The sequence below is a fragment of the Chelmon rostratus genome, chromosome 6 (genome assembly GCF_017976325.1).
Source record: "Chelmon rostratus isolate fCheRos1 chromosome 6, fCheRos1.pri, whole genome shotgun sequence".
Lineage (NCBI taxonomy): Eukaryota > Metazoa > Chordata > Actinopteri > Chaetodontiformes > Chaetodontidae > Chelmon > Chelmon rostratus.
In genome coordinates this window covers 21,839,143-21,855,779 of record NC_055663.1, presented here as the reverse complement: position 1 = coordinate 21,855,779, position 16,637 = coordinate 21,839,143, and the positions used below count along the sequence as shown (strand labels likewise).

Below are 16,637 nucleotides of genomic sequence, written 5' to 3'. Positions count from 1 at the left end.
TCTGCTGCTGGTCAAACAGGCTCTGTGGAGCTGACCATCTGGCACTGTGGCATATGCCAGCTGGCAGGATGCAGCTGCCCTCTCAAACTAAATGCGCTTACTAATCACATCATTCACCCTGGGGCTATGTCTGCCCTCCTTGTTTTGGATTTTTTTTTTTTTTTATGTTTTTGATTCTGACCTGCAGTACCAAAGCACAGCCAAAAAGATCTTATCAGGAGATTAATAACAATGAACAAAGTCACAGAAAGATGCTGTGAGAAAGATTAGTTTTATTTTTATATCCCACTTTTATTCAAACTTAATTTAGTGTTTGTAGTTTGCATTTCATGGCACAGTTTGAGATCCAATGTAAACAAAAGGGTTCACCACAAACATTCACAACAGAGAGACCAGCTTCAACTCATAATGTAGCACAAAAACACCTCTTCTATCCTGATCAGCTGGGAAACACATTCCTGTTATTCACTGGCAAGTAAAACTATAGTGGTAAACGTGAATGTTCTTGTAATTTAAAGGATCAGAAACCCTGCAATGAAAAGTCAGTATCTGGATATTAACAGTTTGTCCTGGATTTGTCTGTGTGGCTTTTCATATGAGGAGTGTGCACTAGTGTTACAGTTTAGAGGCTGTGTGTGAAAATGTAAAACTGTTGGTCTAATCTGACTGTGCTGAACAAAGACCTACAGATGCAGGTGTAGTTCCCAGTCATTAAAAGCATAAGTTACCATCTGATAAAGTGAATGAAGAGTACAACCATGTAGGCTTGGGGTTTTCATGGTTACTTTACACACATGAAAAGCTTGTTAATGAACCATCAAATACAACATAACTGAGATGTAATTAATGTAATATAATTCGAATATAGAATAATGTGGAGAAGTTTTAAATTCTACTTAAGTTAGAAGGGTGTTTTTATGACTTTGACAGATGTTAACATGGAGGATCAATCTTGACCTTGGGGGACCAGGTGTGTAACAGAAACCAAGCTCAAAGGTCAAAGCTTTTAAGAGCTTTAAAAACACATTTTCAGGTCTTAAGTGAATGGAACTCAGGCTAGTGAGTGGACCTGCGATTATTTTGTTATGCTGTTTATAGAGGAAATACTGGTTAAAATCAGTCCAATTATAACAAAAATCAAGGTAAGCCCAAAGATGGTTGTCTATTTAGTTCCTTTATGAAAAGGATTTTAATCAGAAAACAAGCTGCCACGGAGAAAGTATGGATAATTAAATCAAATGTAGGCATGTGTAAAATAAATGAATTTTTGATTAAATGATTCTTAAAAAGCTGCTAAATGTTATTGTCACTGGTGTAAATATTAATCTGTACTAAATCTGAAGAATCATCTCCACTACTTCAAGGCAGGTGCAGGGCACTATTAGGAGGCACACAGTTGTCATAGAAGAGCTGGAAAGAGCTGCCAACATAAGTTACCCTCTTCAGGAATTCCTCCAGCTGCTGCACCGTCATCTCTTGAACCTTATCGTTGTCCCTGTCGTTGAGCCCATGAGCTGCAAACGCAGGAAACTTTGAGCGCTCTGAGTACGGTGCATTGTGGTCAAAATCGATGCAACAGTAGGCTGACCAGAGGTAGGTGGGGATGCCCAGGCGGTTGATGTTGTGGCGGCGGATTGTGTGCCCCGAGGTGGTGACCCCGGTGACCACATAGGCGGTGCCTCGGCAGTAGTTGTTGAGCCGCCTGCGGATGGTGTGTTCGTGGTTTTTCCAGGCACCGATGTTGAACTCTCGGACCTGAGGGACCACGTTCGTCAGAGTGTAGGTGGAAGCTTTGTCGTCTGGGTGGGCCTGGTGCTCGTCTGGATTCAGCTGACCGCGTTCGAAGATGACGCTGTCAGAGTAGTCGTCGAGCACGGCCTGAGCGTCCTGGAAGCTCTCATGAAGGTTTTCCGAGGGGAACGGCTGCATCTCTCTGGAGCCAGACACTGTGGAGAGCTGTCAGGATACACACAAAAGCAAACCTGTCTGTACAGTAAAGAGATTAAGACTGCTTACCGAAGGATATTTCCCCCTAAACACTGGAAATTAAGCCCTTACCTGTGGCTCATACATCCAGGGCACATCAACCTTCTTGGAGCCATCCGAGCGCTTGAAAGTGTATGCGGAGTAAACAGGGATGTGGTTGAAGGTGTCATACAGGCTGACAAACCGTGGGCCGCCCTCGTAGAACTGGCAGATCTTTTTGAAAGGCTGGTCCTCGAGCCCTCGAGGCAGCGTGCCCATGTACAGGAACTGTTTGCACTCAGGCGAGAGTTTTTCCTGCACCTCTGCTCCTGCCATCACGATAATAAGAAGACAGATGAGCGTGTGATCCGTTCTGTAGACAGTCATGGTGAAAATGTGCAACATGTCTCCACAGTGCTTTTAATCCCTTTGAAACACCGTCCTGCTTTGTGCCTCTTCTGTGCTTCATGCCATCTCCAGCATATTATGCAAATTCTTATCTTTGTCCCTTTACAAGTAGCCAAGCCATTGCCATGTTTGATCAGCCTTTAACCAGCACCAGTGGCCAGTTCAGGAACATTGAAGCTCTCTGAGCTCTTAAAGGTCCTGCGCACCCATGTGCATGTTTTGAAAAGGCAACATTAAGGTCATTTGAGTCATTTAATGTTTAATACTTCAGATCCTTCACTCAGGCCTTATTGCACTAATGTCAGATGAGCTCAGCCGTTATCTTTCCCATCTGTGCCACAAGCTCTTTATGGGCATACTGTGACTTAGGAGAGTCAAAGTCTGTCTGGCCTTTGAGCAAACATAACCAGAGAAGCAACAACTCTCCGGTAGCTGGTGTTGATCGAATTAAGCAATCCTGTCCAGGACATTTCACCAATCAGTCTGCTGAGGCACATTAAGATACAGTGGGTGTGTGCTTTTAAGCCACAGGAACAGCTAAACTTCTCTTCAAAAGCTTTTTAATTCACTTTGTTTCACAAGGACAGTCCATTGAGTATCAACACTGCTGTCCAGAGTCCTGACTATATACCATATATTACTAAGACTGAGAATGTACAGCCATGCTAGCTGCTCTTTGAGACTGTGCTCAAGCACAGCATAGCAGTACATTTAGCTAAATGCTAAAATCATGCTAACACGCTCACAATGACCATGCTAACCTCCAGGTTTTGTTTAACATGTTCACCATCTAAGCTTAGCATGTTAGCATGCTAACATTTGCTAATTAGCAATCAACACAAAGTAGAGCTTTGTGTGATGGGCGAATCATTAGTTTGGTCATTTGGTCATAAACCAAAGAAGTAATTAAAATTTTGACCGGATGATGGCGCCAGTTGAAAGGTCATAGGATTCATCCAGAGGAGAACATGTGGGTGCAAAGTATCATTATAAACAATTCAAGTTGTTGATGCATTTCACACAAAATCTAAAAATGTCAACTTTGCGATGATGCTAGAGGGAAAATCAGGAGATCACCAGAGTTATTAGGCTCATCTGGGAAGCACGAATTTTGTGCACACAGTATGTCAAACACTGCCTGTTGATCAAGTATACAAGTGTTCAGTTAGCATTTGAAAGCCTGTAGAATTTGTTTGTTCCCATGCTGACCCCTCTAACTGCACCTGAATACTATGGAGGATGTGGATCCCACCTCTCAATAGCCTTTGATGGTGGAGCCCGCCTCAACAGTTCTGCCAGGTGATGATTTAAAGATCACTGTCGATACGGTTACTGTAATTCTGTCCACGATTGTATCAATACCAGCCATGTGCAGAAGATTTTCTATCTTTATAGAGGCGTCTTTGCTGTTATGCAGCGCGATGTCCTCTGTTCGTCTAACCCTGTTTTGTTACACTGCAGTGCATCCTTCCTCCTGTTGTTTCCCACTGTAATGCTCAACCTACAGTTTTCTTCTTGGTTATATTTACTTTGCCTTTTTTCCCTCCTCAGTAAGTAAAGCTGTGTGTGTGTGTGTGTGTGTGTGTTCACCACTATGCAGTCGTAAGAGAAAAGACTGTGGAATGTTTTTGGAAACATCTGTTTCCATAACAACAGGTTGATGGCAGTGTGACTTCTGACCCTGTGGAAACAAACACTTCCTGTTTACTATTGGAACATCCTCACTGTTCGCAGTGTAACCCCATGCTGACCTACAGTGTCTGTCCATCCATCCATGCATCCAACATAAGACTTAGATATAATGAAAACAGCACTTAAAAACAAAAATAGAAGCTAAAATGTCGTCTCTAAAACTCCTCTGACGATCATCTCGTGCAGAGGTCGAATTGTAAAAAAAAGAACAGTAATACCTTCTATTATCAAATGTGGTAACACTATACTATCAATATGATGTCATAAATGCTCAACATTTGCATTAAAATTAAATTACTTGAATGTCTGGAGAGCTTCTTAACTAAATCAAATGAGTTCAATCACATTTGGATTTGCATATCGACAGACACAAGATCAATGCAAAACACTTGATCTGTTTTGTTTTTTTTTTCTAAAAAAACAGGCTCATCACGGTTAACTTGTAAGGAGCCGCTGCTGAGGACAAAACTGTTCTGAGACTGTAAAGCAGAAGTCAGTGGAGTCGCCAAACACAGCTCACACCTACATAAACCGACCATTTACAGGGAGACGGCTGGGAGTCACTGTTGCTGTCCAGCTGACACCTAAATCATGAGAAAATTATGTATTATGATAAGAATTTCAGTACTATAAAAGCATGCTGTGGTTGATTAGCAAGACTGGTCCGTAAGTTGGTTTGCATCCCACTCATTGTCCTCAAATCATGATTGCAGATTGCAGTTTCCTGTATAAAAAATTGTGAAAACATCTATTCAGAGTAAAAGAGACAATGTGCAAGTAAAAGAAATAAGCCTAAAAGTGCTTAAAATGAGTACAGTATATTGCTGATAGGGTTATAAGCATTACTGATGAGGTATGATATACTTTTTGCATGCCCACTTTGATACAAGTCAAATTTCTTTCAACGGGTAAATGAATGATCTTTGATATTTTAGGTATGGTAAAATGCACTCTAATTTAAATTCAATAAGCAAAAACTTAGCATTCTTTTGGAACAGCTTCTCACAACAGGAAACAGTGTTTAGACTATGCAACACATAAGCACAATTGAAACGCAGCATCCTCCTTATGGCAAGAGATAACACAGCTGCAGGTCAGTACAGGTGCTGTATGGGCAGAATAATGGTTAATGGCTGCCTCACATACATCATTCTTCTGTTCTGAGTCTGACTATGAATGTGAGGGCTGTTACTTGTCGTTTGTCCTCCATGTGGGTTGTTACGTTTGGGCGCTGTATACACTGTGTGTTTGAACATGTGACACACACAGAATTAGTTTGTTTGTGTTTGCACATGTTGGTGTACTGTATGTGCATTTAGGTGTGTTTGTGTCTGTGCATAGACAATATGAGCGGCCTGCAGAGGACTGGGGGGGGGGCTGTTTGCGTGTCTCGGGTTTGTGTGTGTTTGTGGGGGAAGATGCGTGCTGTTATTGTGTCTCTCGGGAGGTGTGTTTGTTTGCATTTGGGGGGGTGTTTGCAGGTCTCGTAACTTTCTGCTGGGGTGGTCTGTTTTGAGAAACAGAGAAAGGAGGGTTCTGTGTGTGTGTCCGTGTGTGTGTGTGTGTGTGTGTGTGTGTGTATAGAGGACATTGCTATATATTCAGACTTAGGAGGAGGTCACACCTTCCTCAGCCGGCACAGTACAGATGTCAAGATTGAGAGAGAATCACAGAGAGAAAGTGAAATGAGAGAGGACAGGATGGGAGGACGCTGGCTGAATTCTATTATTATTAGCATCTCAGAGAGGATTTTGTCCAAGCCGATGAAGTAGCCTGAGGTAAGTGTCTGTCGTGTGCTTCATCAGAATTCCTCTCAGGACTTGGCCCTCATTTGGGATAGCAAAAATTCAACGTTTGCATGCAAAACATGCAGTCTGACAAAGGCTGTGCTCCAAATATACAGCCTGAATTCGACGCAGTGTGAGAATCTGCTGTTTCTGCTTGTACACATCTCTTTGGATGTGCACGCCTTCCATTCTGGTTGTCTTGTTGGAATGATACTCCTGAATTTGAATGTTCATAAATGCCTCAAGTTATCTTTAGTCTGAAGTCTGATTGAGAGCTGAATGTCTTTCATAAGGGGCACCTCTGCTCGAGAGAAGATATGCAACATGAGCACGAACAAAAACACTGACATTCACAGCAGACACACAATTTACACAAACTGATGACATTTTGTTGTTGTTTGTTGAATGTTTACAACATTCTTGTGCAGATTGGTCCAAAATTCCTGGATTACATTCCTCTAGTAAGATGTGTGTTGTTAAACTTTGAACTGTTGTTCTGAACTGTGCATGTACAGTATTTACAGCATTTGTGCCTGCTGCAATATTTTAAGAATCTTATTGTGTTTCTTTGGATTTTCAGACCGTCCGAGTCAACAGATTGAGAGGATAGTGAAAGTGAAGAGAGGATTAGTCCATCAGTGGAATTTTATCTTGAATCTTATAACTGATACACCGGTGCAAGTTTGGACTTTTTGCTTCCAGATCTTTTGATGACCAAACTTCACCAAGTGCTGGAACCTCCAGTTTCTTTAATGGCAAATGATTTTTTTATAGAAACCAAAAGGATGGATGCACAGATGTCAGAAGCAGACTTCCTCACCTCCGCCTCCCCTTCTCCCTTCCCCCTCTTCCACTGTGACTACAGTGACTGGTCTCCCTCCTTCTCCATCATCCCCTCCGTATACCTGCTGGCCTTCCTGGTTGGTTGCCTTGGCAACGGCCTGGTGCTGTGGGCCTACCTGGACCGAGCAGAGGGGAGGGGGACGAGGACTGGAGGCAAACCTGGGATGGGAAAGCTCTGTTGCGCTTTCAGAACCGGTCAGCAGAAGATTAGCGGTTCTGGTAGATTTCATGGCTCATTTCCTCCAAAGAACAAGGAAAACTGTGGATATTCCTCAGGACAAAGCTGCAGACCCTCCTCTCACTCCTCCTCCACGTCCTCCTCTTATCCCCCCTCCATCCCTCGTCCCGCTCGCTCACTCACAGACTCTCTGATAGCCAGCTTAGCGTTAGCTGACCTCTGCTTCCTCGTCACCCTCCCTCTGTGGGCGGTCTACACGGCGATGGGCTACCACTGGCCTTTCGGGCAACCCCTCTGCCAAATGAGCAGCTTCCTCACCGCTCTCAACATGTATGCCAGCGTGTTCAGCCTGAGCATGCTCAGCGTGGAGCGGTACTGGGTTCTGACCGGACGCCGGCACTCCAGCCACCATGCCCCACAGAGCTGCCCCAGCAGGGCTCTGTGGATTCTTGGAGGGGTGTGGGTGCTGGCGGGGGTGCTGGCACTCCCTGGTCTGCTGCTGCGCTCTGTCAGGGAGGTGGAGGTGGATCCTGAATCTGAGGATGATTGGCAGCTAGGGCCAGTTCACCCTACTGACTCTGGATCAGTGTTCCTCTCCTGCCAGATGGATTACTCCATGCTGATTGGAGCAGGGCTGGAGGAGACAGATCGAGAGAGGGCAGAGATGTGGTGGGCGGCCGCCTTGAGTCTTAAATCAACTCTAATTGGCTTCCTGCTACCTCTTGTCATCCTGCTGGTCTGCTACTGCTCACTGGCCCAGCTCCTCAGCAGACATTTTGGACGGGGCCCTCGTCCTGACCGCAGGCGCCAGAGGAGACTCCTCAGGGTCATTGTCACTTTAGTGATGGCTTTCTTCCTGTGCTGGCTGCCTCTGCATGTTAATAAGACTGTTTCCATGCTGCTGGAGTTTGGTTTCGTCCCATACTCCTGCTCTTTAGATCAGCTTTTACTGGCTGCTCAGCCTTACGTCACCTGTTTAGCTTACCTCAACTCCTGCCTGAACCCTCTCCTGTACGCTGCCTGCGACCCGTCATTCAGGAAGAGATGCAGAGGAGCTCTTCTCACATTGTGCAGGACGAGCAGGAGAGGAGGAGGAGAGCAAAGGGAGGGAGAGAAGGATGAAAGAGATGAAGAGAGAGAGGAGAGGAGCTCGGCTTTTCCCACAAGAACACAAGAGGAAACAGCAGATAGGACAGAGGAGGGCGAGGAGGGGAGGGTGGGATGATTTCTGAGCCCATGTGAATCATGGTTCTACACCACATGATGTTTTTCAGACTCTTGAAGAAACTGTGTCAAATGTCAGTATTTTTTTAAATGGACTTCTTTATCAAATAGATATTCATGAGTTCATTTACATACTTTCCTGCTTCCAATCCACATATTTCCCACAGGAAAGATGCCACTACTTCCAAGAAGATAGCTGAGCCCAGAATGTTCTCATGATATCTGATCTGTTTCTCTATTTTGCACCAGCTTTATACAGTCCTCTCAGCTCTTTATTGATTTTGTGTTGCAGTTTCTTTTTCTCGTTGTTGTTTTTGTAATAAAATAAGGATCATGTAAACTCACATTTGTCTTTTAATTGTTAAAAACATAATACATCCATTAGATGTGCCTATGTCAAAACAGGAATGGCTCTTACAGACCATTGAAGTTATTCAGGTTGTTTGTTTTTTGTAATTTTTAACTGTAGAAATATGATTAGAATAAAGTGTAGTTTTGACAAAACCATAGGTCGAATAAACAATCTTAGAGTATGTATAAAATAGCAGTAAAAATGATCTGCAGAAGTGAACTGACTCCGTCCTGAAGGGGGCGCTAATTTACCTTTAAACTGTTTTACAACGTCCATCAAATTCGTAGAAGAGTTGACTCGAACCACACTGTTTACATGGAGTTTGTGTTTATACTGCACACTCGTATGATTACAGCAGCTGACTTATCGATCGTCTGATAAATAATTTAGCTACTACTTGCTCATTTTACATAAGAAACAGTCGGCTAGAGGAAAGAAGTGTTGCACTGCAGAAAGGTTTCAGTCCGCACAGCTGCACAGAAATGATGAAGAAGGCAACAGCATTGATATACGATGAGGAGATGACCAAATACAAGCTGCTCTGGGTTGAGTGAGTATGCTGCAACAAATATTTTAACCACACATTTTGGTGCATAACGCTCACGTTAGCTGGTCAAAATAGAATGAATAAATATCGCTTAACGTTACTTGAATATCGGTTTTGTTTTACCACGACTGTGTGTTAAGGCTGGGTAATTGTAGCTACTTCACCTATTTTCGTTCTTCTGTGCTCATAGATTGACATGTCAGTAATTTACAAGTCAGGTTAACGTCACGTTTAACCTCGGGTAGCCGCCATAAGCGAAGTTAATTTACGTTAAAGTTGCTGTCGTATGCATCTTAGGGAACCGAAACAGTGTCGGTGATTTAATATTTCACCATTTTAGTTTTGCATGAGTAAATATTTCCTCAGAATTGATGAGTCAAGTACTCAAATTATTTAACGTATTATCTGGGAAGTTAATATCGTTAAGTTATCGTAGTGGTAGGAACTGAAGTTGCGGTTTGCTTTAGCTAGCCGGGTCAGTTAGTGAGGACCACCGCTGTGTTAGCTCCATGCTAACTTATGTATTCCTTTTCACTGTATTTACTGTTATATTTTTCCTCGTATTAAAGTCATTACAGTCACGCTTTAAGTCATTATTTTCTCACAACTGTTTTTTTTTTTACATAGTTTTGTTATTGTTGCATTGCTTTGTGTGTCTTATTTTCCTTTATTTCATAAAATATATATATATTTTTTTACCAGTTATTTTTTGTTACACTACCTCTTGACTTCATTTTCATCTCTATTGTCTGTTTTTAGTCTGTTATAAAAATGCTAATAAAAATACTTTAAAAAGTTTTTTTGTTTTTGTTTTTGTTTTTTTTTCCTACAGCCCTGTGTGTAAGATCGAGGTTCCCGAGCGTCTGACTGTGAGTCATGAAGCTCTGATTAAGAGTGGTCTGGCTGATCGCTGTGTCTCTGTACCAGTCCGTGAGGCGACCGATGCAGACATTCTGCTGGTTCACAGGTCAGTCCTGATGTCAACCACCTGTTTTATTACCTTCTGCATGAGGCTGAAAAAATACCTAAAATCACTCAGCTGCATGTGCTTTGCTGCTCCCAACAGTGAGGAATACTTGGAGGCAGTGAAGAAGACTCCCTACATGACTTTGGAGGACCTGGAGGAGTTCACCTTGCAATATGGTGACGTCTACTTCCACCCGGTTAGACCTACACGTAATATTCTTGACATTTATCTGTATGTAGCATTTATTCATTAAGGTTAAGGGGGATGATTTTCAGGTTGCAGTGATAAAAACAGGTCAGTTTCACACCTGGTTAATTATTCCTCTTCCTCACTTACTCTCCTAGAACATCTATCACTGCGCCAAGCTGGCTGCAGGGGCCACACTGCAACTTGTAGACAGTGTTATGACGGGGAAGGTGAGGAATGGCATGGCTCTGGTCAGGTGAGGCCGTGTACCATTTAAACACAGCAGCATGTAAACTAAAAATCATGCATACTGAAATGTTCTTTATGGATTGTTTCAATTGTTGTAATTATTCATCTCAGCATTTCATTGTAAACTTGATACTAAGTGTTTTATCTGCTATCAGACTAATTAAGAAGTTGTAAGGCATCACTTTATTCTCTGTACATACTAAATGACTAATAAATAGCTATTTTTCTATCATTGTTGACAGACCTCCAGGACACCACAGTATGCGCAGTGCTGCCAACGGATTCTGTGTGTTCAATAATGTGGCCATAGCAGCTCGATATGCAAAGCAAAAATATGGGATCAAAAGGTAATGTGACTTTAGATTTTTTTGTGTATCATTGCAACTGTGAGAAAGTTTAATTCTCTAAAAGCTGGTATATATTTTCATAATTTTGTCTCTTCAGGGTTTTGATAGTTGACTGGGACGTGCATCACGGTCAAGGGGTGCAGTACTTTTTTGAGGATGATCCCAGGTGAATCTTTCCTCACGGACGGATCCTGACTTGTTCCCGTGTGTGTTGTCTTCTTGCATATTAAATTCCCTGTACTGCATTTTTTTTCCCAGCGTGCTCTACTTCTCATGGCACCGCTATGAGCATCAGAAATTCTGGCCTCAACTTCGAGAATCAGACTACGACATTGTCGGCAAAGACAAAGGCGCAGGATTCAATATAAATGTACCGTGGAACAAGGTAAGGAACCACAGACATACTGTTCACTTGAAGGTAAATGCTCGGTCACAGTGCAGCAAACAAGCAGCTTTACCAAGTTTTGAAGCTGAAAGCAGAGCTGTCCTATCTAGTCTGGTTGCGTACGGACTGATGAAGCCTGCTCGGATGAGAGGCGAAACGTCTTCTAAGACAAACTGACGAGGTCCAGTTGCGAACGATTGAATGCCCTAAAGCTTACAATGACCTGGATGAATGAGAATATTCACAGTCATGAAAGCAGAAAATGTTCCTGTATGTTTTGAGTTCATAATGCAAAATATAAAATCTATTATTGAATATCAAATTTGGGACTGATTCATTGTCAATCAGCCAATCTTGATATCTAATTAGCTTTGATGGTTGTGTGCACGAGTTTGCGTGTTTATTAAATGAAGTTACGTCATGGTATTTCAGGTGGGAATGAAGAACAGTGACTACCTGTCAGTCTTCTGTCACGTCCTTCTGCCAGTCGCGTACGAGGTACGAGAAGTCACACATTCCTAACAGATAATAATGTGTTGGAGATTATTTATCTGTGATTCTTTCTTTGTCACAGTTTTGCCCAGACTTGGTCCTGGTGTGTGCAGGCTTTGACTCAGCCATCGGTGACCCAGAGGTGCTGAATATAAATCACTGTAATAAAGCTAGAAATACAGTTGCTGTATTGCTGCAGATTTTTGTGTATATCTTCTTTTTTGTGTACTGAATTTACATTCAGTGGTCGTTTTATTAGGGACCCCTGTACAATCCAGTGCAATTCAATGCAACAGCTCTGCCATAAATTCCACCTTTAAGACATTTATTGTGTGTAAATCCAGTTATACCATGGAGATCATAGTTAAAGGTGGTGCTGTATTGCATTCTCTGTATTTTCAGGGGGAAATGTGTGCCAGCCCAGACATCTTTGCTCACCTCACTCACCTGCTGATGAACCTCGCAGGAGGGAAACTGTGTGCTGTGCTGGAGGTCAGGCCACACAACACAGACATATGAAGCACTCTCACTACTTCAAATTTAACGCCTGCCCAAGGGAGACTTCGTCTGTTCTGTTGTTGTTTTTGCTAAACACAAGTGTCTAATCTATCAATGCATAGATGTTAAACGTGTTACTTTTCATAGTACAAGACATCTGTGAAAGTTCTACATATAGCTGCCCTCATGTTGGAGGAACGTTGGGTTGTAAAAGGTTTTATTGTTTGAAATTCTTTCCAGGGAGGATACAACCTGACTTCCCTCCCGCAGTCTGTGTGTCAAACGGTTCAGACTTTGCTCGGAGATCCTGCACCCCCACCTGCAAACCTTGATGGTCCCTGTGAGAGGTCTGTCTGACCGTCAGTCAAATTCATGCATCATTTATCCATCTATTTTTACACATTTACCTTGTGCGTGTTTTGTAACTGTAGTGACGTAATGTTTATTTGTTGTTTCAGTGCCCTTGAATCCCTTCACTGTGTCCGGTCAGCTCATAAGCAGTACTGGTCGTGCCTCAAACATGCAGGTATAACATGCACATCATTGTTTTTGAGCTATTCCTGAAAAGAGAACTGATTTAGCACTGCGCTCCTTTAACATGGTCACACTCATGATGGACAGTTTAACAAAAGAAAGGATCAAAATGCAGCAAAACCAGAGATACTGTCTTCTTTGATTCCATACATTCCATACATTCTTCTTCCTCGTCAAAACCTGGTGCCTGGTTTCCCATAATGCAGCTCTACCTCTGACAGTTTCCACCTGAGATTCATCTCAAGCAGAGATAAGAAGTGGGCTACAGAGGTCTGGTGAACTCTTTCTAACTCTGCACCCTCAGATTTTTTTTATTTTCAAACTTGTAGTACAGCCCAAGACCTGTAAACTGGATTCTTAAAATCTGTCGAATTCCCCTTTCATTTAGCTCTTATATCAACAGGAGAGATGGGATCAGTTCTTTGTGATTATGTCTGTTTTTATTGTTTTAGAATCCTGCTACTTTTATATTCATTACTTCTTTCTGCAGCTGATCTACCCACCTCTGATATCAGCACAAAGCGCATTAAATTAGCAGAAGAAGAAGAACAGTCGGAGAAGGGAGAGGAGACAAGTGCGCAGGAAAAGGTGTGGCCAGAGCCTCCCAAACGTGTCAGTCCTCCTATCCGCACTGCTGTCGTCCTCCCTAACGGTGTGGCCTGTCCGGACGGATGTGAACGCTTCAGCTCATCAGAGGATCCCGACCCGCTCATAGTCAGCAAACTCAGGTATGCGGCTGTTGCTGCTCATGGTTCATTTCAGTTAGCATTATTCAGAGTCATTTTGTACTTTGAATGGAGTTTGATACATTTTAAGTAATCACGATTTCATCGCATTCATTAGAAAAAAATCTGTTGTGTTTTTTACACGATGAGGGAGAATTTCGCTGAAGATGGAGATGATGCTCTCACAACCCTCTCCAGTCTTACTGCCCTCGTAGAGAAAATGGAGAAGAATGAGGTATACTCACATTTTCTTTTTAGATTTTGCCATCATATTTGTATATGCTGTGATTTTCTGTTATGAATCTTCTCAGTACACATGACATCTATTGCATGTCTGTCCATCCCAGGAGAGGGATCCCTCTTCTGTTGCTCTTCCTGAGGTTTCTTCCCTGTTAAAAGGGTTATGTTTGGGGAATTATTCCTCAGTAAAATGGGGTCTAAGGACAGAGGGTGATGGATGATTTTCAGCTGCATGAATACAGTTGACATGTCTTTTTGAGTGCTGTGGTGTGATCTGCCTCTAAATACAGTGTTTGCTTGGCTGAACTGCCTACATGCGCTGCAAGCTGATGTCATTATACTTAATTACTGCCTCTCAGATCTGCAGTGGCTTGGCGCTGGTCCGGGATGTCTCCATGGCGATGATGTGTGTTGTCCAGCATGCTGCAACGGCTCTCAGCAGACGGTATAGCAATGTGGCTCTAACCCATATGTGCAGTGACTGTATGTTTTCATACCACTGAGACAGAGAAGTGATCCAGTGGTAAGACAGATTGCCATGTAAAAACGTCCTCATATTGAAACATCCACCCATCAGGGAAATGTTCTACATCTTTTTTTTTTTTTTCAAGAATATTTTTGCCTTTATTGGCCAGATTGTTGGCTAAGACACAGAGAAGAAATGTGAGCAAGGAAAAGGGAATGTGCCAAGTGACAAAGGTTCTCATTTGGAACTGACCCGGTGACAATGCGATTACATGGCATGTGCAGTAACTATTTGGCTACCGAGGCGCTCCACCACCACAGATTAAACAAAAGATATCCATGTTAATTAGTGAGCTTTAGAGGTGCTGGTAGGCAGATTTTGCTACCTTTGGACAGAGCCAGGCTATCTGTGTCCCCATTTCCAGTCTTTATGCTAAGCTAAGCTAAGTAGCCGCTGGCTGTAGCTTCATATTTAATGGACAGACATGATATTTATTTTATGTTTATGTTATGGAGTTTATTTGTCAGGGACAATGCAAATACATTGTAACAGGTCACAATAATAACAATTTCCAGCCAAGGCTAATTCGCGATTCCTGTCCCTGAAGTCCTGAACTGGCATCATTACCAAAAGTCCATTCGTAAAACTGAGTACGTAATAAATTGTGACATTCTCATTTATGTGACATGATCAGTATCCTCTCATCTAAGTCCCGGAGAAGAAGAAAGCGAGTACACATATGTAATAAGTGTCACTGAAAAAGAGTAAACCAACAGAGAATTGAGCACTGAAGTTATCTCATTGTCAAGAGTACAGTCTGATCTGACGCTGCTGTCTCCTCATGCAGGGTTTTGATCGTGTGCGTTGGAGACGTGGTCGTCCCGACTCCCAGCACAGAGGACGGGTGATTATCATTTCCACTCCCTGGATCAGACTTTATGATAAAGCTTGAGCCCCTTTTGTGCTAATGAACCAAGGCGCTTGTGTGCAACTGTGTGAACGACTCAGTGACAGAAACCTTTTTATCTTTAGGAAAACACTGGTGGTGCAGCTCAGCAACAAGGTGTCAGAGGAACAGAAATGCAAATATTACATTCCTGTGTGTCTGAAGGAGGTAATGAGTGGTACAATAGTAAAAATAGCAATTCAGAAGATTTGTCAGTTATTTTTTTGTGCATGTATTCAGTATTACAGTTTCATTGTCTTTATATATCATTGTATTACGACAAAGCTCTCACAACAGGATATTGTAGCCAACAGAAGATTTCTAAATATATAATCTATTTCTACTATAAATAGATTTTAATTCTAGTTATGTTTAGTTTTTGGCTACTAAAATGCATTTTTACCATTTGATTTAATGTAATGGACACAAACTTGACAAACTTCCTCTGTGCGTGAGTGTTTTATGTGCAGGTGATGTGTGTGTTGTGTTAAATGAACACATCCTCAGTGTGTTTGTTTGTCCTCCCACAGGGCTGCAGGGATGTGTCAGGGTTGACACAAGCTGTGCTGGGCCTCCTTCTGCCTCTGGGATACGAATATAACCCCAGTCTGGTTCTGCTGGTTCGGATGCCAGGTAGTGGGCTGTGTGACAGTGTGTGGCAACAGCTAACAGGCCTGCTGCAGGGGCTGGCACAGGGACACACACTGGTTCTCATCCAGGTAAGACAGCTGGGGCCCCCAAGTTTACAGTGTGTAAACTATTACACAGCGTGTAATCAGTAATTTTGTCATTTCAGGAAGGTGAGAAGGCTTGCGTTGCCCCCACAGCCTCCTCTCTCCTCGGGGATGCTGCCCCTTCTCTGGGTCAGCTTCAGGCTCCTCTACCAGAGGACGTGGAGGCGCTGGAGAGGCTAAGGCTCAGACTCCAGGCAGACTGGAAGCTACTGCAAACTACAGGTGAATTCACAACAGCAACATCGCATGAGAACAGACAGAGTTTGAAAATAACTGTACAGTGCTATATTAATGAGAAATTCTGTCTTCTAAAAACAGCACCAGGAACTGGAAGCGGTGGTGAGCACTGAAGCCGATCCTGCTCTTTTTTTTAATAACAAAATCATAAATCATAGTCTTGATAAAATTTTGTATTATTAGGTTATATTGTCCAGACGGGGAATCAATCAAACACATTGTGCCCTAAATAAACTGTATTTTTGATGAACTCTGATAATTCCAACTCTTATTTTTGTGTTGTTTTGTTATTTGTTACTACAAGAGCTCGGGGAACACTTTGTAGGAACGTTGTAAGTAAACACAGTTTGTTTGCAAATGATTGCTTCTGTTTTTATTTACGTTTCACACAGCATCCCAAGTTTTTTGGAATCAGGGTTGTTGTAGGGTTTTTAACTAATTATCAGCAAAGGGTTAATAAGTCATTGAATATGGTCTTAAACATTTCATTTTTTAAAATAATGTATCTTATTATGAGACATGATATTCAAACAATAAATCTTAAATAACTTTTGCATTGATGTTGTCACAAACGTGCCACTAATGTCTTTACATGTGGTATGTAAAGGTGTCTGCAGCCAACGACGTTTCAATAT

At 42.4% G+C, this 16,637-nt stretch overlaps 3 protein-coding genes across 3 annotated transcripts; 2 read left to right on the top strand and 1 right to left on the bottom strand.

Annotated features, from left to right (window-relative positions):
• Positions 1 to 317: 317 nt before the first annotated feature.
• On the bottom strand, positions 318 to 2,301 carry LOC121607747 (endonuclease domain-containing 1 protein-like). Its single transcript, XM_041938691.1, has 2 exons — positions 2,059 to 2,301; positions 318 to 1,956 (listed from the first exon to the last, which is right to left on the bottom strand). Exons 1-2 carry the CDS (start codon positions 2,299 to 2,301, stop codon positions 1,360 to 1,362), a joined length of 840 nt encoding a protein of 279 aa, XP_041794625.1. The 3' UTR covers positions 318 to 1,359.
• A 4,348-nt stretch (positions 2,302 to 6,649) lies between these two features.
• On the top strand, positions 6,650 to 8,098 carry aplnr2 (apelin receptor 2). Its single transcript, XM_041938688.1, has one exon. It carries the CDS (start codon positions 6,650 to 6,652, stop codon positions 8,096 to 8,098), a length of 1,449 nt encoding a protein of 482 aa, XP_041794622.1.
• A 654-nt stretch (positions 8,099 to 8,752) lies between these two features.
• On the top strand, positions 8,753 to 16,387 carry hdac10 (histone deacetylase 10). The gene is made up of 20 exons (XM_041939071.1): positions 8,753 to 8,999; positions 9,829 to 9,963; positions 10,063 to 10,159; positions 10,308 to 10,405; positions 10,641 to 10,745; positions 10,843 to 10,911; positions 11,004 to 11,130; positions 11,563 to 11,628; positions 11,705 to 11,764; positions 12,025 to 12,114; positions 12,361 to 12,467; positions 12,579 to 12,646; positions 13,145 to 13,382; positions 13,530 to 13,614; positions 13,979 to 14,064; positions 14,933 to 14,989; positions 15,118 to 15,199; positions 15,562 to 15,750; positions 15,828 to 15,987; positions 16,084 to 16,387. The coding sequence occupies exons 1-20, from the start codon at positions 8,932 to 8,934 to the stop codon at positions 16,113 to 16,115; spliced, it is 2,019 nt and encodes a 672-aa protein (XP_041795005.1). The 5' UTR covers positions 8,753 to 8,931; the 3' UTR covers positions 16,116 to 16,387.
• The last annotated feature ends 250 nt before the right edge of the window (positions 16,388 to 16,637 follow it).

Excerpts from the sequence above, each read along its gene's own strand:
- hdac10 (XM_041939071.1), top strand. The coding sequence starts at position 8,932 with ATGATGAAGAAGGCAACAGCATTGATATACGATGAGGAGATGACCAAA. Across the intron at positions 9,964-10,062 it reads GACATTCTGCTGGTTCACAG|TGAGGAATACTTGGAGGCAG; the intron begins GTCAGTCCTGAT and ends TGCTCCCAACAG. Across the intron at positions 14,065-14,932 it reads GCAACGGCTCTCAGCAGACG|GGTTTTGATCGTGTGCGTTG; the intron begins GTATAGCAATGT and ends CTCCTCATGCAG.
- LOC121607747 (XM_041938691.1), bottom strand. The coding sequence starts at position 2,301 with ATGGCAGGAGCAGAGGTGCAGGAAAAACTCTCGCCTGAGTGCAAACAG. Across the intron at positions 1,957-2,058 it reads CCTGGATGTATGAGCCACAG|CTCTCCACAGTGTCTGGCTC; the intron begins GTAAGGGCTTAA and ends GTATCCTGACAG.
- aplnr2 (XM_041938688.1), top strand. The coding sequence starts at position 6,650 with ATGTCAGAAGCAGACTTCCTCACCTCCGCCTCCCCTTCTCCCTTCCCC.